General features: G+C 38.8%; 1 protein-coding gene across 4 annotated transcripts in view; it reads left to right on the top strand.

Moving 5' to 3' along the window:
* The window catches only part of LOC134358990 (adhesion G protein-coupled receptor A1), a 608,347-nt gene that overhangs the window by 438,689 nt on the left and 142,043 nt on the right, over positions 1–27,615 (top strand). For 2 of the 4 annotated variants that reach the window (XM_063071754.1, XM_063071753.1), the window contains 2 exons: positions 23,155–23,362; positions 24,231–24,439. In XM_063071754.1, coding sequence (XP_062927824.1) covers positions 23,155–23,362; positions 24,231–24,439 — 417 coding nt within the window. Of the gene's footprint in view, positions 1–23,154; positions 23,363–24,230; positions 24,440–26,542; positions 26,561–27,615 lie in introns of those variants that run through there. The other 2 variants (XM_063071755.1, XM_063071756.1) reach the window with 2 other exon arrangements.

Here is a 27,615-nt window from a genome sequence, read left to right as displayed (position 1 = left end):
TTGTAAATTTCAAAATAACTGGAATAGGAAGAGGTCAAGGACTTTCTTTCCTTCAGTGCTAAGTAAAAACTCCTTTTGAGTTGTTCCTTAACACTCCAAATTGGGTACATTATTTCTGTACCTATTACAGAATCAAATAATTAGAAACCTTAGTGAATGTAGCTGAGCAAATGAGTTCAAAAAACCTTTAATAATTTATCTGAACTGCAAAACTAAATGGCCTTTCTTGTTATTACATTCCTAAATACTTGTACATCATTCATTATGTTGTACAGGTCAGTAACTCATTACACTTACCAAATGATTCTGGGCTTAAAAGGTTTTTCATATGAGGAGTATTTGATGGCTCTAGGCCTCTACTCACTGGAATTCAGAAGAATGAGGGTGACCTCATTGAAACCTATCGAGTGTTAAAAGCCTCGATAGAGTGGATGTGGAGAGGGTGTTTCCTATGGTGGGGGAGACTAAGGCCAGAAGGCACAGCCTCAGAAATGAGGGATGTTCTTTTAGAACAGAGATGAGGAGGAATTTCTTTAGCCAGGGAGGGTTGAATCTGTGGAATTCGTTGCCATAGGCGGCTGGGGAGGCTAAGTCATTGGGAATACTTATGGCAGAGGTTGATAGATTCTTGATTCATCAGGGCATGAAGGGATATGGGGAGAAGGCAAGAGGTTGTTGTTGAGAGGGAAAATGGATCAGCCATGATGTAATGGCGGAACTGACTCGACAGGCCAAATGGCCTAATTCTGTCCTATATCTTATGGTCTTACTTTGTGCAGTGCTGAATGCTTAGTCACACATTCCATCTTTGATGTATTTCACTTCGTGTGCACCTAAAATAAGCCTTCCACTTCTCACCTTATGCTCTTCCATTTTGCAGAATGAATATAATATTTGTGGATTTGTTTTGTTCACCCACTGACAGTGAATGCCAATGGGTTTTCTACCTATCAGGCAAAGTGCAGATCAACATTACCTTACTGCTTCATTGAATGGTGAATGAAATTTTAGCTTGGGTTCAGTTGGGCCTGAAGACAAATTAAGTTTTCAATTAGGAGACAACAGTAACAATCAGTCATCTCTACAAAGATGAGAAGTGAGTCAGAGAATGCAGTCTCTTCAAATTTCATTACATTGCTCATTTAATTATAAAAAATTCAAGATGTTAAGTGACTTTAAAATTATTTCAATTGTAATGTAGTCACTGAAGTCCACAGCATATTTATTACTTTGGATCATTGTACTGTTCTGTTTTAAATAATACATATGTATACTTTCATACTGTTTGTCATTTTTGACAAAGGACAGTATTGGTAACAGATTGCTGACTCTGACAGTGGTGCCATTTAGTTGACAGAGAAATACTCTTTAATTAAATACTATAATGCAACCCACTGAGTTTTCTAGTCAATCAAACTTTGATAAATATGAAAGTAGAAAAATTTTGCCGAACCTTGAAGGTGGTAGAACAGGTAACTAAGACAACTAAAAAGACATATATGTCACTTTATGTTGTTAAGGCAAAGAATATTTGAAAAGAGTACGTAAATGGGGTTAGTCCTAATGCATTCCTTGGCTAGAATAGGTTAAATCATCTCTTACTTTACTGCAAATTTCTATAATTCTTTCAACACATTGGTGAATTCTGTTGGAATTGGTTTATTATTGTCACATGTATCGAGATACAGTGAAAGGTTTTTCTTGCATACTGTTCACACAAATCAAATCATTGCACAGTGCATTGAATTAGTACGAGGTAAAACTATAACAGAATACAGAATAAAGTGAAATTGCTACTGAAAAAGAGCAGTGCAGTTGAAGAACAGGGTGCAAGGTCATAAAAAGGTGGATTGTGAGATCAGAAGTCTATCTTATTGTACTAGGGAACCGTTCAATAGTCTTATATCAGCGAGGTCGAGGTTGTCATTGAGCCTGAAGGTATGTGCTTTCAGGCTTTTGTATCTTCTGTTCAATGGAGAATGTCTGGGAGGGGTGGGGTTTATGCTGGCTGCTGTGAGAAGAGTAGACAGAGTTCGTGGAGGGGAAGCTGGTTTCTGTTATTACAGTCTAGAGACAGTAAACAGATGCTTCAATTCCAGCAATGCATTTAATCTTTTTCTTCTAACATCCATTCATTTTCCAATGTGCATTCAGCCCGACTACAACTCTCAGATTGTATGGCCCAACTGCAGCTAACCCACATCATCCTAAACATTCTCCTTCAAAAGTTCGAAAAAATATCGCAATACAAATCCAGAAAATCAGGCTACACCTCTTACACAAATTTTTAACAGAAATATACCCGATGGAAATACTGCTAATAAGCAAGCAGTCTGACATTCAAATTCTGCTCCAGGGAAAGCTGATTTCTTAAAATAACTGAAATATTTTATAATTTTATAGTTTCACTCAATGGGCATCAATATTCTTGTCTGATGTTCCAGGAGAACGCTTTTAGAGATGTTATTGGTTTTTGTGAGGGGATTTGATGAATAGATGCTGAAGATTGTAATAAAATTGCATGTCTGTAAAAATATAATTTCCAAATATTATGTTCTTCCAATTCATTTTAATCAATGTCAAAATACTTATCTGTCCTTTTGTTCTACTCCTTTGATAGTGAAACAAATAAATTTGTTGATAGTTTGTTCCTCTGTGGTGTTAGCAGCATTCCACTTACATAACTTCTAATTAAAAGATTGTCTCAGAAAGTGGTAATGTTATAGTAGTGCAATTACTTGAAATAATTACTTAACGTACCTTAAGATGGTATTAATATACAGAGCCTTCACTGCATGCACTTCCAGAGATTTTGTTTGTCAGCACTGACTTTTGCTTTGAAACCCTGACTAATGATTATTAGTTTATTGAATTCAAAGCAGAGTTTCCAGTAGTGTTGTGATCAGGGAAAAGCTCATTGAAGATAAGGAAAGTGAGACCTCTCTCAAAGAAACCAGAGATGGAGTCTGGCGCAGTGCAACATAATAGATATTGTCATTTAAATCACAACTTATCAGCAGATTCAGTTTCTGGGCCTTACTTTGTGGTGCAAACTGCTCAAACATATATCATATTTAACTCAACTCAAATGTGTCCCATATGTTGTGTGGAAAGAGGATTCAGCTAATCAACACAAAATTCAGGTGATTTGAGGCATCAGATTTGGTTTTAACACTTCTACTTGAATAGCAAAATTGAATTTATCCAACTGAATGGGCAATGCCACTTATGCTAAAAAGACCTATCTGTCATTTCCATTAATGTTCCCATTGTTTTGTCTAATTCTCCACCTTTCTATCATTCTCATTGTTTGCTGCATCAAGCTGTAATTTACTAACCTTCTACTGTACAGCATTTTCTTTCCTTCATGCCATATAAAACTGTTGTTTGATTACTAATCTGTGAGCTGTTTTCTGGTGAATATTTGAATTAGCTTGTTTTTTTTAATTTATGAAGTAAATAGCAAGGAATCTGAATAGAGCCCTTTTTCTTCGTTCATCAAGGAACACTTGGTTACTCTGTTGGAACACCGTAGTTACACAGATGCTGTGTCCAAATCACTACTGTCTTGCCAAGAATCATTTCACTTTCAGAAAAATGAATTAAAAAAATCCTGCAATTAATGTGACACTAGGCCGCCATTCCAGCTCAACTTCTTCAAAGTATTTATACTTTACAATATACTACCTTGAGATTCATTTTCTTGCAGGCATTAACAGGGGAAAAGGAAATGCAATAGAATTTTATGTTAAACTCTGCATAAACAGACTGAGAGTGACAAACAGAAATGGCAAAAGAAGTCATACTATGCAAATAAAAATAACACTGAGAATATGAATTGTAAAGAGTCCTTGAGAATGAAGTTTTACAAATGCTTAAAAATTGTGGTGATTGAAGTTATCCACACTGGTTCTGGAGCTTCATGTTGGTAGCATAATAACTGTTCCTGAATCCGGTGGTATGAGGCCCAAGGTTTCTGGCCTAAGGCTTCTGTATGTCCTGCCTCATAGTATGGAGGGAGGGGGGTCTTTGATGATGAATCCTGCTTTCTTGTGGCAGTGCTCTTTGGTAAATGTACTCAATGATGTGGAGGGCTTTGCCTGTGATGGATGGACTGTATGCCCTACTTTCTGTAGTCCTTTCTATTCTTGGTCATTGGTGGATCCATACCCCAGGCTATAATGTATCCAGTCAGGATACTCACCACTGTTCATCTATAGAAGTTTGTCAAAGTTCTTGATGAAATGCCAAATCTATTCAAACATCTAAGAAAGTAGAGGTGCTGTCTTGTCTTCTTTTATGATGACACTTAAATGCTGATCTCAAGACAGATCCTCTGATCTGTTGATGCCAAGCAACTCCAAGTTACGGATCCTCTCCACTTCTGTTCCTATAACGAAGAGTGACTTGTGGACTTCAGGCTTCTTCCTCCTGTGGTCGATAATCAGCTCTTTGCTTTTGCTGACATTGAGCAAGAGGTTGTTGTGGCACATTCAACTATATGTTCATTCTGCCCCCTAATGCTGATTTGTCATCACCTTTGATTCAGGCAAAAACACTTGTGTTATCAACAAACAAATACAGCATGGGAGCTGTACATAGCGACATAATCAGAACTTTTAATCCTAAATCTATATTCTTGTTCTGACAGAAACCTGGAATAGACTATTTAAAGGCACTGTGCAACAAAATTTAAAGAGTATTATAACTAATTAGAATCAAAGAGACACATTTTTATATCTGAATATGCGAGATTGAATGTGGCAGGAGTTAGAATGGAGGATTATATGGGAAAAGTTTTGAATTTGAACTGTGCTGGTTTTACTGAGCTGAATCTGCAATCCAGGAGGCAGGTAGGTATAATGTTTAGATTTTAGTAAGACTACAAGCTTTTGTTAGAACTGCTCTGCTGGTCTTACACGGGTGCCCAATTTCCTCAAATCCCAGAAAGCTGACAGCTGAAGCTAGTTGAATACAGCTTGAGGGAAAAGTATTCCTTTGGGTCTGGAAGAGCAGGGATTCTTCTTTCTGCTCACTGCCACCACTAGTCCAGTATTTCCAGCAAATGCCTAGAGATCTAGAGCCCATTTTGAAGAGATCATTCCCAGCAGAATCAGGAATTGGGCCAGCCTCCCATGTGAGGAGTCAGGCTCTTCCTGCCTGGGATCAGTCTTGTATCTTTAGCTGAAACTCAATAAACTGCAGATGTTCTGCTGTAAATCTGAAATGAAAACAGAAAGTACTGGAAACATTAGCAAATAGCAGTGGCAAAAGAAACAACTGAAGGTCAAAGACCCTTTGTCAAGCTTTGTTGAAGGGTCTTTGACTGAAAATGTTAACCCTGGTTCTCTTACTATTGTTGCTGCCAGAATTGGCAGGCATTTCCAGTACATTCTGTCTTCCCCTTTAGTCTGCTATTGATTTTGATGTGTGCTTCCTTCTCAGTTTGAAGCCATGACTATCAATCAAGCTGAATTGTTTGCAGGGTTCTAAGAGCCAAATACTCACACAGTAGAGTTGCAAAAGACAAGTCCATAAGTTAGTTCCACTTGCAATCTACAGCTGCATGTAACCCATCCCATTTCCAGGCCTTCGGCTCAAAATCCAGTGTGACACCCATGTATTCTGGCCCTTCGAACCACGCCTCCTCAGCAACCCCCAACAAACCCAGTTAACTCTAACCTAATCACGGGATTGTCTGAGCATCTGGGAAATATCCATGCATGCCACAGTGAGGATGCACGGAGACTCCTTACAGAATGGCGCAGGAATTCAACTCTGAACTCCAGAGTGCCACAAGCTGTAATGGCATCATGCTAACTGCATGGCACTCAATGATAATTTAGTGATGATGGTCCCTTTTTAAAAAGTTCAGCTAAGGGCCTTTTCTACATTCTTATAGATACAAGGTGCAATGATACTGAAGAGCAGTGGATTTCTCTCTGGTGCCCTGACCAATATTTTTTCCCATAACCAATATCTCAGAGCAAATAACCTAGTCATTATCAATATGATTATTGTTGTTTGTGGAACTGTGTTATGAGGATATTGCCTCCTATTTCTTTCAGCATTGTAAAAGCGACTACACTTCAAAATGAATTTAATTGGCAGTGGAGTGCTTTAGAGTATTTTGAGGTTGTGAAAAGCTTTATTTCTTCGTTTACTGTGACTATGCTAGCTCTGTAAAAGCAAATTCAATCCAATTAGTCCAATTTCCCCATAGCCAGGGAAATGTTTCCTTCCGAACAATCTATTTCCAATCCCCCATGACTATTACTTCTGCAGTGGAACTAAAAATGATATAGTGACTTACTACTCAGACTTGAAGCAGATCTTCTGGGAAATAAACCAAACATGAAATTTAAAGTAGGGTAACATCACCTTTTGGATCACTACTAATTCTCATTAGTGTTTTTATTGTTTATCGCAGAATATTGTGGTATATTTGCTTTATCTTATTTTATATTTAGCAGGTTTTTAGTAGGTCACATTCATCAACCTTGAGAATGGACTGTCTGGGAAGGTACAGTGTTGGCCGTGGCACAGACTCAATATGTAGAAGGTCTTGTATGCTGAGGTAAAAATAAGTAATGAATTATTCCTCTTAATGGGAGCAAAATATTGCCAGATTTATCTATTCTTTCTACAAATTCTTATGTTGTGATTGAGCAACGTTTTATTTTATTAATTTTTGAGGATGTGTGTGTCACTGGTGGAACCAGCCTTCCCTAATTGCCCTTGAAAACATGGCAGTGAGCTAGTAATGAGGTAAGTTACTCCCACTGTGCTGTTGAGTTGGAAATTCCAGGATTCTAATCCAGTATGCCAAAATGGTGTGCAGTTTTGAGGGGAACCCATAGGGCGGTGGTAGTCCCATGCACCTGAAGTCTTAGTCCTTAGATTTAGTGATGCTGTCACCGTGAGTAATTGCAGGTGTATTTTGTAGCTGGCACACACTACAGCCACGTTGTGCTGGTAGAGGAAGGGCTGTGGTTGAAGAGCTTTTCAATAGGGCTGCATTATTCCTATTGGTGTCATGCATCTTGAGAGCTGTTGGAGCTGCAGTCATCAACACAGGTGAAAAGATCCAACACATCCTGACTTGTGCTTGCAGATGAATAGAAATGGTTTTCAGTATCATTTGCTACAGGATGCCCAGCTTTTGACTTGCCCTCACATCCACAGTTTGGTCCAGTAGAGTTTATGGTCAATGGTGACCTCCTGGATGCTGATAGTGTGTGATAGTTTTGGATTCGCTGTCTGCAAAGCCCTACACTCAAAAGGAGATTTTAATCCCTACCCAACATAGGTATCTATAGGTACCCTGCATCGACCAGCTACTTGACTGGTGCTCCCCCCACCAACCAAGGAGGAGATATTTCCAACTAACAAAATAATTTAAGCAGTTTATTTTATTTTCAAAGATACTTGATTAAAAATTTTGACAAATATTTCTTAACATACACTTAAGACTCACTGGGGATTTCTAATTTATGAAAGATTTCTGAATTCCAAAAGATATATTAACTGCAGGGGATTTCTAAACACAGGTACAATGCTTATGAACTAAAAGAACATGCCAATGAGTTGCAGGCGAATGACTCATCCGTTGTAGAAACTGAAGGTTGAAGCATGAATTCTGGTTCTTCTTTCTGTCAATCTCCCTGCCATCTCTAACAATCCCCAATGCTTTCTAACATTTATACAGTTTTGGTGCTAGTTGACATTATCTGCAGGAAATATTTTTCAGATACATTTTCCAGGATAAAGTAATTGACACAGATGGTCTAAAAGCTTCTGGGGACAGAGATCCCAGACACTAGGGCTACGTTCACACTACGCCAGATAATTTTGAAAACAAAGCTTTTTCTTTTCATTTTGACCCTCCGTCCACATTGAAACGGCATTTTTATCCCCCAAAAACAGAGCTTTTCTAAAACACTCTCCAGAGTGTGTAAATTTGAAAACGATTGTTGCGCGTTATAGTGTAGACGGGGTAAACAGAGGTATTTAAAAACGCTATCATGACAACACCACAACAACAATGCTTTTTCTGCTTCTGCTTGGTACTGCGCAAGCATTGCCGGATGGCTGTTATAACGTGCAGGCGGTGTGAACGGAGTGAGAGTTAAATTGTAAAGTGATCTTTTTTGACTATTTAAAAACGCTGTGATGACGTGCCGGAACAGATGGCAGCAGCACGGCATTTCATTGTTTTCTTGTACGCAATCCCCCACACAACCTAACAATTTCAAACAGACTGCAACGAGAATAAAGCCAGAAGAGTTAGAAATGTACTCACCGAATACTTTGACCTGTAGCTTATTGAATAAATAAGTATACTCACTTTGCCCTGTTTTCTGTCCTTGCTTGTATGAAGGTGGTTTACCTATTTATGCAAGTACTTCTCTGACAATAGATGTGTAACAGCCTAATGTAACATTGTATGGAAGTACAAGATAACACTGATGCAGACATGTTTTGTACATTTAACAAGGTGCTTTATTAATGCAACAGTTTTTCAATGTTCGTCGCCAGCCGCGTCATACTGTCCATGAACTCCCTGTCGGTTGCCTCCATACACTCCAGTATTTGTTGCTTTTTAGTCCTCCTGCGCGAGAGCCGACAGCAATTCCTTTAAAGTTTTTCTAGTCTGTAACGGACAAATGCGCACCAAGTATACCATTTCCTCTTTGCTTGTTTTCTGTGTCCTGCGCATGCCCCGTAGGAGGAGATTTGCCAAAATATCCATTCTAATGTGGACGGAGATATTTTGAAAAACACTTGGTGTGGACGCCTATCGTTTTTACGCGAAACGGCGTTCTCAAAATTATCCGGTCTAGTGTGGACGTAGCCTAGGAACTAATGCTGTGAGGGCTAACTCTCTGAGTACACAAACATCCCTACTCTCAATTGATCAGCTGTACCTGTGACCATGTTTGATGTGATAAGTGACAAAATCAGTCTGGTCTGAAAACTTCCTTAAATTCGATCACATTGGTACAAATAGATATTGTCTGCTTTGATGCAGGCCAATTAACAGAGCCCTATTGTGTTACATTGATTGAATATTGGCCTACAAAACCTCACTGTTTACTTGTTTACAACAAAAGCTGAGCAAGGAAAATTGGTTGGACGTTTAACTTTGTCAAAACCAACTCTGACCGTTTCAAAAAGTCGTGTTGCTGTACTGGAAAACTGAGATTAGCAATAAGCCTCTTGGAAATTGAAAGGTGAATATCTATCACAAGTGGAGCACTCTATGATGGAATGTCTTTGAGTGTCAAGGTAGTTGTCCAGACTTCCTCTGGTTGAAGATGACTATTACCTCACACTTTTGTCCCATGACTATTATATGCCAATGATCAGCTTTTGCTGCATGCTGATGTGGCCTGCTTCACTTACAGATGAATTGCGAATGGAATTGAATGCTAAATAGTCATCAGAAAACATCTCTGCTTCTGAGTTCATGATGGAAGGAAGGTCACTGATCAGGCATTTTAAGATGATTTGGCCTTGAATATTGCTTTCATGTCATTTGAGGCTAGGGTGACTGATGTCCAATGACCTTAACCTTTTTCTTTCTGTAGGTTTGACTCCAGAGTTTTTAATCTGTTGATATTCATTAGTTTTGGTTTCATAAGATGCATGAGTAGTGAAGTGGGTGAAATAATAGTTCTCATCATGAAGGAAAAAAAAGTCACAAAGAAGCAAAGGAGTTAAGATTTGCAAATTTTTTACTATGAAGTTATTCTAAGATATTGGAGCCAATGTTCCGCTTCTCCTCTGTGAAGCCCTAAAACATTGCTCAGCTTTTGCCCAGTGTTTGTACTTCGTTCATTTTGATGGAGATTTTGAAAAAGCTAGCCAAGTGAAAATGTAGAAATTAGTGGATTGAAGTAAGAAATTGGAGTAATAAGTGGAATGGGTGCTTTACACCTTCAGTCTGTTATTACAGTAACTCCTCAATTTATGAACAGGATGTGCTCTTGGAACAAGGAAAATATTGTAAAACAAAGTGTTTGATCGCCGTGTATTATGAGTATTACAGTATACTACTGTGCTCAGCGTTGGCTCATTATTCTTTATAATTAAAAAATAACTTCGTAATTGAGCTACTCATAGAATTCAAAGATGTTATAGTGAAAATTCACAAAGTAAACATTCATAAATCGATGAATTGGATGTACTTGAGGTTGATTAGTACAATGAGCAATTATAAGTGGATCATTGTAAAGGTTAAAAGACAGGTTCAGATCATTTGTGACGAAAAGCATTATTAGCTTCCTATTCTCATGGAATCAATCTCTCCCCAGAGTCCTAATCCCTAATCTCTCATGATCTTCTTCCATGAACAGCAACAGGATGTAGATAAAGTCTGGCTGTGAAAATAGATGTTGGACCTATTCCTTCAGATTCTTTCTGCCCACAATTCCCCTGTTACAATTGTTACAGGAAAGTCTACCCCATTATGATGCAGTACAATAATGGGGTTGTGGTTAAATTACCATAGGAACCCAGAGACTTGGTGTAATAACCCACAGCTCAAATCCTGCTAAAATGTAGTTGTGGATTTGACATTTAATTAATAATCTGAATTTTAAAGGGAAGAAAGAACAGTGGTGTCATATAAACTCCATTGGTTCAGTCATGCCTTTGGGAGGAGGGGTGGACCCAAATGTAAAATCTGCTCTGTTCAGGGAAGTGAGGTGAAGGCAACAGATGCAAATCTTGTCATAGATGCCCGTATCCCAAAATGTGAATAAATAAAACAAAAATAAATTGTGGTTGTGACAGAAATTCTTTGGAGCTTGTCTTTGATGTGATGCAAAGGGAAAGAATGGATAGATACAAATCACTTTGAATTATTGTCACAAAGTGTCTAAATCCCCATTTCATTGCACTTTAAGAAAAACCTGAAAACTGGGGGTGTATTTACCCTCATGCTGCCAAATCCAATCTTGCCAATGGTTTTCAAAGTACACCCTGCTGCATCTTAAACTGTAATGAAAACAGAATAATATTGTAGTCTATTGATGTCATACTATTAATTGGCAATGTACGGACCAGTGTTCAGCTCGCTGCTAGGCGAGGTTTACTCGTCTCTGCGCTGAACTGAGGCTAAGGCCTACAACTAATGGGCTCCTGGATCAGCTGTGACTGGCTTCACGTCTGTGGACTTCAGTTCTGAATGTCATTTGCTTATTTTTATTGTTTGCACAATTTGTACTTTTTCCTGCACATTGGGTGTTTGACGGTCTTTTTTCTTAATGGGTTTGATTTGGTTTCTTTGTTTTGTGGCTGCCTGTAAGGAGACGAATCTCAAGGTTGTATATAGTAAACATAATTTGATCATAAATGTACTTTGAACTGTGAGCAATCACTTAAACAAATTAAGGTGGATTATACAGAATGAATATATTCTTCAAATCAAATACTGCATTGAACTTGCAATCTGATATTAATAAAAGACCAATTTGAGATCCCTCAGGAATGATGTAGTAAATTTTTCTTTGGGCAGTAACATTATAAGGATGATAGCGAATGAACCATGTTTGTTACATCCAGCTTGATCTTTTCATTGATTCCCTGTCATCCGTTTTGAGCAAATGCCCATGACAATTTGCACCCCTGTTTTTTCACATTAAGTTAGCTGATCTGGAATTGTTTGCTGGAAGCACCCTAATTGATTTAACTGGCATTCTTTGATAAAGCTGGAGAGACAAAAAATATCAGGTGTCAGTTTTTATGGGCCATGGTATTTCTTTGATGCACTTTGCTATCTTTTTACTATAAAAGGATAAATTTGGTATAATACAAGAGAGATGTATGTAACACAGTCTGCATCAAAGGCTCTGTTATTACAAGTAGTGCGATCACTCCAGTTGAGTTTGATGTTCTCCTAAAGGGGTTGTCCATTGGTGGCTGCAGAGGCTGATCTAGCATCTACCTATTCTGGTGCAGTGTGAGCAAGAGTAAGTGGTGGCTGTGGTTAGAATTTGGGTCATTTGGTTGTTCATTCTCTACTTTTGTAGCTGCTGTTTGTTCCCTGTGGCACAGTGGAGGTCGTTCTCTTGCAGCACAGCTCCCTCTTGAACAAATGTCTCTACTGAATGCAACGTCTTCCCAGTTTTTAAATGTGTTGAATTTCTTCAGAGCTGTTGTTTCCTTAGCCCACCAGGGGCTCACTGGGATTAAGGGATCTGTTTGGGGAGATGGGAGCAACAAACAATATGCTGGAGGAACTCAGTGTGTTCAGCTGCACCTGTTGGGGTGGAAGGAATCGTCAACGTTTCAGGTCGGTATGTCAGAGATAATAATCCACAATCGGAACTAATAATCTAGATCAAAAGTCCTGATAACATTGACAACTCCTTACCCCCACAGATGCTACTCAACCTGCTGAGTTCTGGGTCAGACCCTGCATTGGAATATCAGGATCAAAAATCCAGATGCAGGACTTCATCCCAAAACATTAATGGTTCCTTTATCCTCACAGACACTGTTCAACCAGCTGAGTTCTTCTAGTACATTGTATGTTGCTCCAGATTCCAGCATCTGCAGTCACTTGTGGCTTTTTGTCTGCCTTGTGATGTTGCTTGAAAAGGGGCATTGCATACTTTAGTTGGATTTATTCGAATACCAAGTTTGTTTGCTGAACTGCAGTTTAAATTCGTGATAGAGCAATTGATGGAAAAACTCAATTTAGCAAAGAATGATCTGTTTATCACAGATGCTGTGTGGAAAAGATAAACACTGTAAGTATGTTTCAGTGTGTGGGGAGGAAAAAAAGATACTTTGTTTTAATCGTTGTCGTAGCTATCCCTCGAAGTCGAGGATGATGGTCTTCATTCTGAAGAAGTGGCCCACAGAGCGAAAACATCTGTGCGCGTATTTGTTTAATGTGCACTTGATGTTGCACTCCAAGAAGCATGCGATACTTCACAAATCAACGAACTGATTCCAATGGCATGGAAACCGCGATGACTGGAGCTGATAGATTTGTCACAGCCTTCATCTGCCTTCACAGCCGTTGAGTTCAAAGTAACTTTGTCCGCCTGTTCCACCGTTGAGGTCTTGGTTGGATTGTTCTTTGTCGGGGACCTCACCCTCGACCTTACCACCATGGGTGACCCTACCAGGAGCATAGCTCCAGACGGCATTGCTCTCGGGATCTCAGGACCACACAAGCTTCTCCACCACGACAAGGTGACAATCCACAGAGAAGTTTGTTTTAATACAAGATATGATGTAACATCTATTTATTAAAGAAACTTAAACCTGTAAATGTGGAAAACAAATGTTTAGCAATGCTGTATTTCAAAGAGAGACAAACTTCAACAACCTGAAGTAGGGTGGAGGGGAGAGATACAAGGTTCATCAGCATCTGTGGAACCTTTTGAAGGTGGTTCATTATAATGATTTCAGTAGCAACAATACCAATTGTCCTGCATCAGCAGTGGATCCAAACTAATATGAGTTTAGGTGGTTTGTACTGCTCAGTGGAGAAGGGTGACGATGACAGATGGTTGAAGTCTTTGTGGAGGTGACCTGAGTTTTCCTCAAGAAGAAAAGCACAACATTGCAGAGCGCAGTTCCATGATGTGTAGGCGCAGTTCCGTGATGTGTAGGCGCAGTTCCGTGATGTGTAGGTGCAGTTCCGTGATGTGTAGCTGCAGTTTCATGTGTAGGCGCAGTTCCGTGATGTGTAGCTGCAGTTTCATGTGTAGGCGCAGTTCCGTGATGTGTAGCTGCAGTTTCATGTGTAGGTGCAGTTCCGTGATGTGTAGCTGCAGTTTCATGTGTAGGCGCAGTTCCGTGATGTGTAGGTGCAGTTCCGTGATGTGTAGCTGCAGTTTCATGTGTAGGCGCAGTTCCGTGATGTGCACAGCGTAATTCCGTGATGTGTAGGTGTAGTTCTGTGATGTGTAGGTGCGTCACAGCAGCTTTGATGCAGGCGATTAGATGAGGAGATGATGTCTTGAATGCACAACGGACTGGAAGACCACATAGGAGTAGAATTAGCCAATTCAGCTCATGGAAGTCCTCTAAGAACATGTGAATATAGTTGCACACATGGAACACACTTCCATGCTCAGCCACGGTCAATGTTGTATCACTTAAACTAGACCACAACCCCAGCATTCATTGCTCAATGCGGCACACTCTCATAATTCGCTTGCCAACGACCTCTGTCAATCTAGTCTCAGTCTTACCACCTTGTCTCAGAGATTGCACAAACTGTCAGCATGTCACCCATGGTAGGCATATCATCTGGACACATTGCAGACTGCTCACTAATAACTGTCCCACTCTCCTGAAGCACAAGGTGAGGCACAGCTGGTAGCAGCAGCAGCAGCGGCCATGCAGTTGAGACAGGCCTTAATGAGCCCTGGAGAGGGTCTTGGCCTGAAACGTCAACTGTTTACTCTTTTCCATTGATGCTGCCTGGCCTGCTGAGTTCCTCCAGCATTTTGGGTGTGTTGCTTTGCATTTTCAGCATCTGCAGATTTTCACTGTGTTTGCGCATCACCCTACTCCTTGGGGCAGATAGGTCTCCAACGATGGAATGGTTGTTATGGAAACCTTGTTGAGCAGTGGGACTGAGGGTGGAGAAAATGACATTTTGTTTACAGCTAGTCCTTCTTCTGTCATTTTTCTTTGCCTCATCCATACAGTCAATGTCTGATTTAAGAAAGAGCGTGACTCTTACTACATGAGTCCCAACTCCCCTCCGATCACGACATTGCTACCCTCATGCCCTTTCCTTTCCAGGATTCCATGAAATTCAAATTCGCCATTCGGTGATGGAAGAGGGAGAAGACATTGTGGAAGGGACTGTATATGAAAAAAATGCCATTACTCATTTTAACACTACAGCCACTGACACTTCATTTAGAGGTGGGATATGCTCATGGTGAGTCATCAGGCATGTGGGCTGCAGCCAAGGCATTGGGAAGAGTAACACAGATGCCGTCTCCTCACAGGAGGACTTTGCATCCTTCAGGAGATGGGGAAGCACAGCGAAACGCTTGCTCCATTGACAGGCATGTCAGAGAGTCTGCATGAAATATCAAGCTAACGTGGCGGAGTCCAGCTCCATCTTGCCTGGAAGGATTGGAGCCTAGTTTTTCCAGTATAAACCTGGTGTGCCTTTTACACACTTGTGGACACAATCACAAAATAATGTCTCAGCTTCCTTTACAGCGTGGAGAACTGCCCCACAATAAAAGCTCAGATATTTGGTGTACGTTTAGCATGGTGTCATCATTGCAGTGGCCTTGCAGGATCATTGTTCCACTTGAGCAACCTAACCTCCAGCACATTGCAGTACTACGATCGCTGAGGCTACCTCTGTGGAGCACAGATTTGTGCTCCTCACGCAGATGATCACATTAAAGATCCCACCTCTGACAGATGCATCTCATGCCCTCTTTTTGTCTTTCTGATTTCCCTCTTAGGTGTATTCTTACACTTCTTATACTCATTGAGGGATTTGCTTGCTCCTGATTGCCATACCTAATGCATGCCTACTTTTTTTTCATGACTACAGTCTCAATATCTTTTGTCAATCAAGCTACCCTAAATTTGCCAGTTACAGTGTTCTTCTTCAGCTTTACAGAATATGCTGTATTTGGAATTCTTGATAACACTCTTCTTAAACCTCCCACTAATTAGTCATCCGTTTTATCAACTGTTGTGCCTGTCAACCACTACAAGACCCAGTGCTGAAGAAGGGTCTCAGCCCGAAATGTTGACCATCTATTCATTTCTATTGATGCTGCCTGACCTGCTGAGCTCCTCCAGCATTTTGCATGTGAACCATGACGAGATCCTGACTAATACCTCCAACACTGGAATCAGAATCAGATTTATTTTCAGGTTTAAAGTACTGTGCAAAAGTCTCAGGCACATGTAAAAAAAAATCTGTAAAGCGAGCAACACACACGAAATGCTGGAGGAACGCTGCAGGCCAGACAACACCTACGGAAAAGAGTACAGATGACATTCCGGGGCGAAACCCTTCGGCAGGACCGGATCTTCAAAGCGAAGATGCTTTGAAAAATAATGAAATGAAAACTTTCTAAATATCAAAAAAATTACTACAAAGATCAGTAAACAGTAGAAAAAAATAAATTAAATCAATACTTGATGTGATCACCCTTTATTTTTGAAACTGCATCAATTCCCTTTGGTACACTGGCATGCAGTTTTGTAAGAAAATCAGCTGGTAGTTTGTTCCAAGCATCTTGGAAAACTTGCCACAGTTCTTCTGAAGACGTTGGCTGTCTCGCTTGCTTCTGCCTCTCCAGGTAATCCCAGCCAGCCTCAATGATGCTGAGATCAGGGCTCTGTGGAGGACATACCATCTGAAACTATATAAAAAATCTAGGATGCCTAAGTCATTTGCACAGTATTGTATATAATGTGAAATTTGTTGTCTTGCTGCAGCAGTACATAAAATCACTGTAAATTATAAACTAAATAAATAGTTCAAAATAGGAATAAAGAAGGACCTTGTTCATAGGTTCATGGACTATTCAGAGATCTGATGAAAGAGAGAAGCTGTTTCTGAATAGTTGATTGTGGATCTTCAAGCTCCAGTAACTCCTCCCTGAAGGTAGTAATGAGAAATGGGTATATTCGGATGTTGAGGGTCCTTAATGATGGATGTCACCTTCTTGAGGCAACAGCTCTTGAAAATATCCTAGATGGTGGGGAGAGTTGTGCCATGATGGAGCTAGCTGTGTTTACAACCTTTGGCGCCCTCTTGCAATCCTGTACTTTGGAGGCTTCATACAAGATGGTGATGCAGCCAGCCAAATAGCTCTCTGCTATGTATCTATAGAATTTTGCAAGAACCTTTGGTGACATTACAAATCTTCAGAAACTCCCAATGAAGTAGAGTTAATGGCATGCATGCTTCATGATTGTATCAACTTGTTGGGCCTAGGACAAATCCTTCAAGTTGTTGACACCAGGAAATTAAAGCTGCTCAGCCTTTCCACCACTGACCCCTCAATGAGTTCTCTGAAATTCCCTTTCATAAAGTCTATAATCAATTGCCCAGTTTAGGAGTCTAACCTGTGAACAGTATTCCATCCTTTCTAGTAGAGTCCTCTATATATTGATGAAGGAGACTTTCTTGAACATAGTTAGCAAGCTCTACCCCATCCAAGCCCTTTGCGCTATGAGTGGCCCAGTTAATGTTCAGCAAGTTAAAATCTTCTGCTAATACTACCCTGTTATTCTTATATCTATCAGCAAGCTCTCTACACATCTCCTTCTCTAATTCCCACAGACTGCTGGGGGTGCTATAATATGATGCTATCAAAATGACCTTCCATTTCTCCTTCCTCAATTGTACCCATGTAGTCTCCCTGGATGATCCCCAGGAATGTCGCCTCTAAGCACTGTCATTACGTCCTCTCTCATATAAATGGCAACTCCTCTTCCTGTCTTACCTGCACTTTACCACACCTGTGGCATCTATATCCTGGAACATTGAGCTGCTCGTCCTACCATTCTCTCAACCATGTTTCTGTTATAGTGATAGTATTTCAGTTTCCAGAAGCAATCCACAGCCTGAGTAACTCATCTTACCTGTTATGCCTCTTGCATTGAAATAGATCCAGTTTAAACCAATAGTCTTCCCTCTCCCTTTACTGTGCTCCTCCATATTCCAAAGATTTGCTGCTAGGTTAATTGAGTATTATAGATTACCCTTCCTGTGGACTAACATCAAAAAGAGTCAAAGGGAATATGAGTGTTTGTGAGAGTTAACAGGTTGTAGTATGTGCTGTACAGCCAACAATAAGTGCTTGGCCTTGTCATTAGTTTTGCAGCAAACAGCCGCAGAGCAGTAAGAGTGAGGAAGGATGTCTCATTACTAACTAAGAGACAATTTTTTGTATGGGTATCATTTACTGAACTCCATGTGGTCTTTCAGATCCAGCCTGGCTTTAACATGGAAGGAAGGTGATACAGAGCTTTTCAAAGTTCAAAGTACATTTATTATCAAAGTGTGTGTACGATATACAACCTTGAGATTTGTATCATTACAGGCAGCCACAAAACAAAGAAACCCAAAAGAACCCATTAAAAAAATGAAGACTGTCAATTGCCCAATGTGCAGAGGGGAAAAAAGCAAATCGTGCAAACAATAAAAGCAAGCAAATAGGGTTCAGTACAGAAGTCCATGAAAGTGAGTCTGTCAGACAGATTTGAGGCCACAGCCTCAGTTCAGCACAGAGCCAGGTAAATGTCGTGGAGCAGCAAGTTGAACCAGCCCAGCCTTGACATCCTGACATTTTCAATCTGGCCTGGCGCTTAAATCGTTGCCCAAACATCAGGTTCTACCACTTCGAAATGCTCTGGAGCCTGGACCCCACTGCCTCAATTAGGCCTGTACCTGACCTTTCCAATTTGGCCTGGCACTTAAGTCGATCAAACCTCAGCTCTTTCTTCACTTTCAGTGATGGACCTGCAGCCTTGCCTCAGTCCTGCCACATCGCATTGCCTCCAACTGCAAAAGGAAGTTACAGGCTATTGTTTGCAGTGATTGTTTACCAGAAAAAGCTTTCAATAGGTGCATTTAATATCGGAGAAACGTATACAATATACATCCTGAAATTCTTTTTATTCACAGACATCCACGAAAACAGAGGAGTGCCCTAAAGAATGAATGACAGTTAAAACGTTTGAACCCCAAATGTCACCCCCAACTCCCCCTCCCACACACAAGCAGCAGCAAGGCAGCAACCCACCCCCACCAGCAAAAAAGCATCAGCACCCTCCACAGAACACTCACGCATGCAGCAAAGCTTCAATAAAGACACAAACTTGCAGTACCCCAAAAACCACATGTTCATCGGGTAATTTGACATACCACAGGCTCGCGCTCTCTCTCTCTGTAATAAGGAAAAAAGAGATGTCCCCATTTCACAGCAGGAGGGGAGATATAACAAACAACTCGATAATTTACCATGTTAAAAGTCTGTTGATGTGTTAAAAGTGTTATCAATAAAGTATTTAGATGTTTCCTGTGTTTTGTTTGTCACTGATAAGTAGTCGCTGAGCTTCACCAGTCCATCTGAAACCGGATCACCTTGACCTCGACAGCCACTGACACTTTGCACGTCCCTGTGGTTGTAGTTGCTGGAGCACAAGGTACACATTTGTCAAAAGGCCCTTCTCAAAGTATGAGTACCTCAGACATTATTGTTCACTGAGTTACAGTTAAGTCTATAAAATCTGTCTTCACCCCAGTACTGATGAGATGAGATTACAAACTCAGGAGCAGATAATTTCCCTGTGTTCAGAGAGGTGAATGACAAGACAAGACTCATATAAATAGAGCAAGAAAATATAAATAGATTTTAATAAAATTGCTTTTCTTCTTGGTAGAAGGCAAGAACCACCTTACTGTTAAACTGGTTTGTAAGCTTTGTGGGGAGTTATGCACAGAGAAAGATTAAAGGAACTGTTTGTAATGTAAATACTTGTACAGGAGCTTCTGAAATTGCAATTTTGAAGGACCTACCAGATAAAAGACTAAATTCTGTAACCAGAGTCAAAGAATAAACCTCAAAATCTGGTAGATGATCAGGCAATTGAAGTAGAGGATTGTTGACGCCATGAAATGGAGACAGTGCCAGTGGACACCAAAGAGTGATTGAAAACATTGATACCCTTTGCTGAGGAAAGAAGTGATCGAATTGAAGAAATATACTGGAGTGTTTACTGAAAAGTTGTAAGAACATGCTTTTTTCCCAAACCTATATATTCTAATATTCCTCTATAATTTGTGGGTGTTGGCTTAAATTAGTGTTCTGGTAGATAGAAAAGAATCATCCAAACTGCTGCTGCTACTTTTTTTATGTGAACCCAGCGGCCAATTCGGATCGATACAAATTGGTTTTATGCCAGAGAATGTTATAAGGAAGGACTCACAGTCTAAGAGAAAAATGCACCAACATTTCTACCTGAAGTTACACAATGAATCACTATGTATACTGACAACAATGTCACTACCATTCTAACCATTATTTTTCATTTGGTATTATCCCAGAAACCCCAAGGAATGGCAGGTTCCAGTAGACCCTTGATTTCATTGACAAGAGTGATACTTAGAGATATATTTCACTTTTAATGATGGTTATTTTATTTTTAAAGTCATATTAAATCCTACAAATATTCCTTTATAAATACAATAACTTTTCTCTGATATGAGCTGATTATTTTGAACTTATTCTCATTTCATTCAATTGCTGTTCTTGCCTTAAACTCAATGTCATTTAATATTTTATGACAGAGGGCCATGAGGTCTAAGGAAGTGCAGTTTTTGACACAACATACTACTAATGACCTGTAATAGTACTTGGCAGCAGAAGTGTACAGTGTGTCCAAAACTATATGATGCAGATACGTGATGGAGGAATTACTGCACGGAGTATCAACGGATGGCATTTATGTTTTATATTGTGTTATTATATTTCCTTTAATTGTTTTCATACAATTCTGTTATAAATTTTTAAAATGCATAAAGCAAAAGAATAGCAGTGTTTACTATTTTCCACAAGCCCAGTAAATTATAAATTACATATCTAAACCATTTATTTTGCATGATGGGTTGCTACCTCTGCAGAAAGAGGATTATTCTCTTACCTCAAGATGTGTTATATTTTTTCTGGCTGAATGGTGTATTGGAAATTGCCTGCACAAATTCAAATTGATACTGTATATAGGAGGGAGCTGGTTGTCATGGGAGCAGTGCTGCAGATTCTAATTCCTGCTTCTGAGTAGCACGAATAGCAAAATGATTCTGAAGACATTATGGGTGAACAATTACTATCTGCTTACATTATAAGAGCCAATTTGCTCTATATAAAACACACCTGAAGACCAACGTTTGTCTAATTACTGAGGTGAGCCACGGCAACATAACTAAATATAATCAACTTATATGTGACTCACACGAGATAAAATCATTGTTTCATTAATGACATTACAAATAGTTCCAAATTTTGAATTTGAAAAAAAAATCTCAGGAAGATGTTATTCAATCACTGTCCAATTGTGTTTTGGGTTGGCTCAGAAGTGTTATCTTGATTATAAGTTATAATTACAGTCAATAAGAAAAATGTGGAATTTCATCATGTTATGCATAAAATTAATATAATGATAGTCAATGAAATTAAAAGTCTTACTCCAGAATTTATATTTTTGAAACATTAACCAAAGATTGTAACAATCTGCAGCATATTTCATGTAATGCTATTTGTATAGAATCTTCAAAGAGTAAACCAAACACCCCAGCGCATTAGTGAATCAGCGTTCAGATAGAATTCCCTGGGGTGCTAGAGCAGTCAAAACAAGGCATCAATGAGTTTCTGCCTTCAGGTTCATTTTCACACTGCTAGTTACACACTGTGTGAAGATCATGTGCATGTTGATCATTTGATGTGGACATTCAGCCACTCCAGAGGAGGTTTATTTGCCAGAAGAGGTAGGGCTCCACTGGCTCTCTGGTAAGGGCTTTACTTACCCATGGATTGGATCCAAACACTAACAATCCCACAGAAGAATTTTCATCTCTCTTGATGGGAGAACTGGCTCCTGTGTGAAGGCATCCCTTTCATGAACAAGGGGCAGTGTTGGCATGGCTGATGGTAATTCTGTAACATTTTGGACATCAGGGAGCAGAATTTTTTGTTTCTGCTGCACCAGTATCTAAGCTCAAGAACAAAGAGTGCTGCAAAATTTGTCTCTTCAAATCAGCAACTGCATCGCTCAGCTGAGCATGCAGTTTCATGAGAATTTGCTGGGTATGCTGATGTAACTATGCTATCCAGACAGTTTTCCTTCCACAATATTAAGAGGTTTAATTAGGGAACAGCACTGTTTATCCATAATATGTCAAGGACTGTCCCTTGCAGGAATGGCTTCACCACTGCTTGTGGAGATACATTTCTGGGGAACAGCTGCATGTGTTTTATTCTCTATGACTGAGATAATATCTAGATTAATTATCTAGATCATCTCAATTAAGTTTAGTTTATTTATCCTTTTTATTAATTATTAGGGAATGGCTGGCTTTGAATTTTATAGCTGGAGAAAATGAGGAGGGATTTGGTTAGTTTTGTATTCTCCTGAGTTAAGCAGGAAAGCAGACAGTGGAAATATAATTGATGTGAAGCATTATTATCTTACTGGGACATGCTTGCATAAGCAGACTGAAACCAATGGTTACTACTAGCCATGGCTTCTGTTTTTTCCTCTCTTTTGGCATTTGCTACACAGTGCACCTCAACTTTACCTGGCTTGAGACAATGTTCTGTCTTTTAAGTATTAGATCTACAGCAAATGGTTTTGCTAATCTCTAATCTGATTTGTATCATCGAGTAAATGACAAAGTTGCTGTTGTTTATTATTGATGAAGTGTAATGTTGCTGACAAAGGTTTAAGTAATATAACCACTTGAAGTTTATTTCACAGTGTTATGCCAATCAACAGAGAAAATAAAACTATGGAGTTTTGCACTGTGTAATAATTTAATTTGTCTCCTAATGACAGTAGGTTACGAGTTTCTGATGCTTTTGGTTCTGATCTGTGATTAATGTAGCAAATGACAAACCGTAATGAATAATCAACATTTAAGAAGAATAAAGGCAGACAGTATTGTCTCTCTGAAAATGTAGAACCAAACTAAAATATGTTTTGTCTCTGTGGTTACTCTGATTAGGCACTTTATTTGACTGCTATTTCATATTAATGGAGAACAAACACTTCTGTGCAACCTTTTAGAAATGTATTTGGTATGTGAGTTGTCTGATTCTGTTGCCAGTGAAGGGTAAAAACCTGGTAGGTTGTCTCTTTAAATAAGATCTGCAGTGTTGATGTAACCCTCCAGCATGAATGGTAGGAACCATTCTCACCTCTGCAGCAGGGAGCTTGACCAGAAAAGCTCTCAGGCAATGGAAATGTACTGTTGGTTAAAATGCATTGAATTATAGCAATTCCCCTGATTATGACTCCTTTTTTTGGTAGCTTCCAATCTGTCGGTAAAAGAGACAGTTCATATGCCTTGCTGTGAAGGAAAATATTGAAAACAACAATGTTGTGATTCACATCTTTTCCTCTTTAATTCTACAGAACACCATAGCAGTGGCATCAGTTCAATTGCCACCATCAATATTCTCTCAATTCCTAGCCTTGCACACTGTTGACAACTCATCCTGCAAGCTGCAATTTATTGTATTCCGGAATGGAAAACTCTTTCCTAGTACAGGTAACTCATCAAACCTTGCTGATGATGGGAAGCGCAAATGTGTTTCAACACCAGTTGTTTTCATCAAAATAGGTAAGTTTTTTTCTACCCAAATGTAAATATTCCTGATAGTTGAAATAATGTAGACCAGGTTGCTGAATAACACTTCTCTGTACTGTTTTACTGTGAGAGACAATGTAAATGAATGGATTCATGTGCAGTTTTGTGTCTGAAGTATAGGTTGCTATACAAAAGGTAGTATTTGACTACGATAATCTTGTTTATATTACTGACCTGCAATGTGATGCTTCAAATGGATGAAGAAGGGTTATTGGTATCTAGTAGCTACAACAAAACCTCAGATGTCTATTTTCATAAATCAAATTAATTATTCTAACAAATTACGATATTTACTCGACCAAGTCCAAATGTTCTAAATATGTATATATGCTATGAATATCTTTCAGTTGAATACCAAAATGGAATAAAATATAGGTCAAGCATATAATCAGTAATAAACAAAATGCATTTCATAAAAATTACTCTGTACTGCATGCTGCTCTTAATTTAATTTACCCATTTTCAGAGAGAATTTTATTATGTGAGGTAGAGTAATGCTCAGTTGACAGTCTTCATGAAGCATAAATAAGGATGACATAAACAGGGGTTAAAGACGAAAACATCCTCCTGTTTGTTCTGAGCAAGGCTTTATTCTTCATCTTTATAGTAAGGTATTTATTTCAACAGGATATTTTGTAAAAGGCAGTTAGTAGTTTTATTTTCTTTAATGATGTAACAGTTCTCAATTTGTGCTGCAAGTTTCTCATTATGCTATTGAAGCATAGAAATAATTCTGTATCTTTCAATGCTTGCAGTTTAAAACCTTCTACATCTTTGGATGTAGTGTTCATCAATAAGTTTTTTCCACTCCACTTAAACCTAATTTAATTTGCTTCTGCAGAAGGGTGCAGCTTTGGGAACCTCACCAAACCCATCACCATTGTTCTGAGGCACTTCGCTTCGGGTGCAGATCCCACTGCCGCATATTGGGATTTTGACCTTTTGGATGGACATGGTGGTTGGCATGCTACAGGGTGCCATATAGCAAATTCTGCAAGCAATATTACCACCATTCAATGTTTGCAGTTCGGTAACTTCGCAGTACTAATGGTAAGTACATGTCTGATTATTTAAGAGAAAGTTATGCTTGGCAACAAACCATTACTTTATCTCATCCTTAATGAAGACTCCAATATTTTACCAACGGTCTCACAAAGAGGTTAAGGCAGTAGTATTTCATAAGGAGCATTAAATATAAATAATTCAACACTTTTTGCAGACTGCAGTGATCCAATAGATTGCAGATGAACATTTAAGTATGGCATCATATCTGACGAAATTATGCAAGTGAAAATAATAGAATAACTTGATTGCACGATTCATTTTTGACATTTATGGTGTTCATTACTGTTTTCCTGAAAGAATTTTTGTTTCTGGATTTAAATTGTGCTGTATGGGCTATTGCAATCAGGCACCAGAAAGATGTATATTTAACAAAAAATTGAAATAGGCATTCATCACTGATCTTAGACAGAAGTAGTCTGCCCTTGTGTGGGTTTATAATTTATTGACTGATGCCAGCGCCTGGAATATACTTTATATTTGACATTCTTTCCACAATAAACCTGGCATGGACTTAAAGGTGGAATGGTTAGCTACTGTACAGAGCTACAAGGCATGACCTAAAATGTTATAAACATATCTCAGTTAATTTCAGTGGTTGTGTGTACCATGGCATCCTCTTTCATTTCTGTGCAGTCTCGCATTCCATATCACAAGCAATGTAACATGTGAATATAATTTGAGCATCAACTCTCAAAGAAAGAATAGGTGTGAGAAATCTGTGGAACAGAGTACATGGTAAGATCAGTAACATTAACACTTACTTAGCGCCCCTTTCCAGTGGCAGCTGCATGTGAATATTGGATTTAAAGGTGCTTTATCATTCTGAACAGAAATTTCTGATTGGTGAATTGAAGCATTAAATCCTTTTCTCACATGCCACAATAAAATGTGTTGCATTTATAAAATCATTATTTCAGCAGAATTACACCTGGATAAATAGGTTCATCTTGTTTGCATTTTGAAAGGTTTATAACTGTGTAAATGTCAAGGTATTGGTATGTATTTGTAAAAGCCAGCTGTAATGACGACTGTGAAACAGAGGACAAGTGTGTGCAGAATACTAATCTGCTGTCAGATGGAGCACAGATGTTGGCCAATCATAGCATAGGTTTGTGACGATCTGTAATGTAATGTGATTATTATCACTCACCAAGGCATAAATCATCTCACTTTGAAAATATTTTGAGTTTCTTCTTAAGCTTTTGGGCAGGATCCAAAGTGGGAATAATTAGCTGAATAAAATACTAGTAGTGTATTGGCATTACCACTCCCTGCAGAATTAAGGTTCCAACATCATGTTGTTTGAAAATAATGAAAAATGTTATTAAACAATTTTCTCTATTTAAATTTTAACATTCCATGTTAAGATAAGTGTTTCATTTTTTAAAAGATCAAGGGAAGTACACTTCCTATTTGTCTAGCACGTTGAATTGTCAACAATTATGGAGGTGTGTTTGTGGGAAGGATATCTGCGTCGATCAACTGGTAAATTTTGACAGAATTATGACTGAGTCTTATGGCATTGAGAGTTTATTGCATCAAACCTTTGTATCATCACCTGATCAGTATTCAGTGTGGAAATTACAAAGGTAATTAGTAACAAGAAAAATAAATAGCAGGCAGTTTTAGTAACAACTATTTTAATTAAATATGGTAAATCTGAACACATGTTAACACCTTGATTTTTTTTTACTAAACCCTTTAATTCAGGGGCATCCCACTATGGAAATATAATAAGTATTTACATTGACAGCTGCAACAAATCTCAGCTGCAAGTAATTCTTTGAATGTTAGGTACCTAATTTACACTCACCTTTTCAGCGAGGCACACCAATAGTAAACCCAGTCCTAACAAATTTATCTGTGTTAGCATTAAAACACGTAAAATAAGATTTGTGACTTACATGTTAACAAGGAGGTGTGTTGTAGTATTATAATTGAGAGTAAATAATGTGATCAGAAAGCATTGTCGAATCCCTTTCATCTTGCAAGAGGTTTTATACTAATTCCTCACTGAATTTAAATCCTTGTCAGGAACTTGGACATTTATACTTGGATTAACATAAAGTGAAACTTCTCTGTAAATAGTACTGTGGCTGTTGCATGGTAAGAACATTTACATTTCTGATGACTTTGAATAAAATCAGCTTTAATACAAGATTTGTCACATGTTCATGCAAGTTATTACATTGCGTCATTTGTAATATGTGCTTTCGCGTTAGTTGGATCCCGTATGAACTGTATTTTATTTTGTAGTGGTGGGGTCACAAGTGGGATGACTGACATTCCAAAATAAGAACAGTACTGTCGTAGGGAGTTTAAATGGTTTCAGCATGGACTAGATGGGCTGAAGGGCCTGTTTTGGTGCTGTATGACTCTATGAATTTATACTTATTCTTTATTAGCCACTGCACAGCCCTGTTATGGCACTTTTGCTTCTGTGGACATAAACCTCACTCTCACATTCTATGTCCCAGTGCTACTTATGGGAACTTATATATTCTTCTATTACATTTCTAATATGTTTCATTGGTTGTGAAATTCTTTAATATGTTGTGACTGTTGTGGTATAAATACAAACCTTACCTTCCTTTTGGATTCCTCCAAAGTATTCTCATCCATTGTTGTTGTATTGATGGGTTTCTTTGTTAGCAAACAGAGGTAGAGTTCCAAGTAGTAATTCTCAACAAAATAGCATTGTGGTGTTTCATACAATATCAACCTCTATTACTTGGTAAAGGCACACTTACTGTTTCCCATATAAAAAAGAAAACAAAATCACACAAACCATCAACTATTTACATTCATGAGATTTTACAGTTGGTTAAGTATTTACATCAAGATGTAGTTGTAAATTCAATCAAGTATGAATTCATACTGCCTTTTTGTCTCTTCATCCAGTGAAATCTTCAGTGTAACTGTGCTTGCTATTTCCAAAATAACCACTTCAGACACAAGTAATTCCAGAGGGATCACTTCTCTAGAAGGTCTCACACACATCTGGCATCATATCCTTTGCTTCAATTGTTGCCTCAGTGTAATTGCCTTCATGACTTTGAATACATTGTACTAATGTTCTCGATGTGATCTTCTCAGTTACAGCCATCTGCCCTAAACTGTCCACATAATACTTATCACAAAGTCCACAAGGCATCAATCAC

Source organism: Mobula hypostoma, chromosome 19 (genome assembly GCF_963921235.1).
Source record: "Mobula hypostoma chromosome 19, sMobHyp1.1, whole genome shotgun sequence".
Lineage (NCBI taxonomy): Eukaryota > Metazoa > Chordata > Chondrichthyes > Myliobatiformes > Myliobatidae > Mobula > Mobula hypostoma.
Note: the sequence above shows the minus strand (reverse complement) of the source record. Positions and strands in the feature narration are given on the sequence as shown.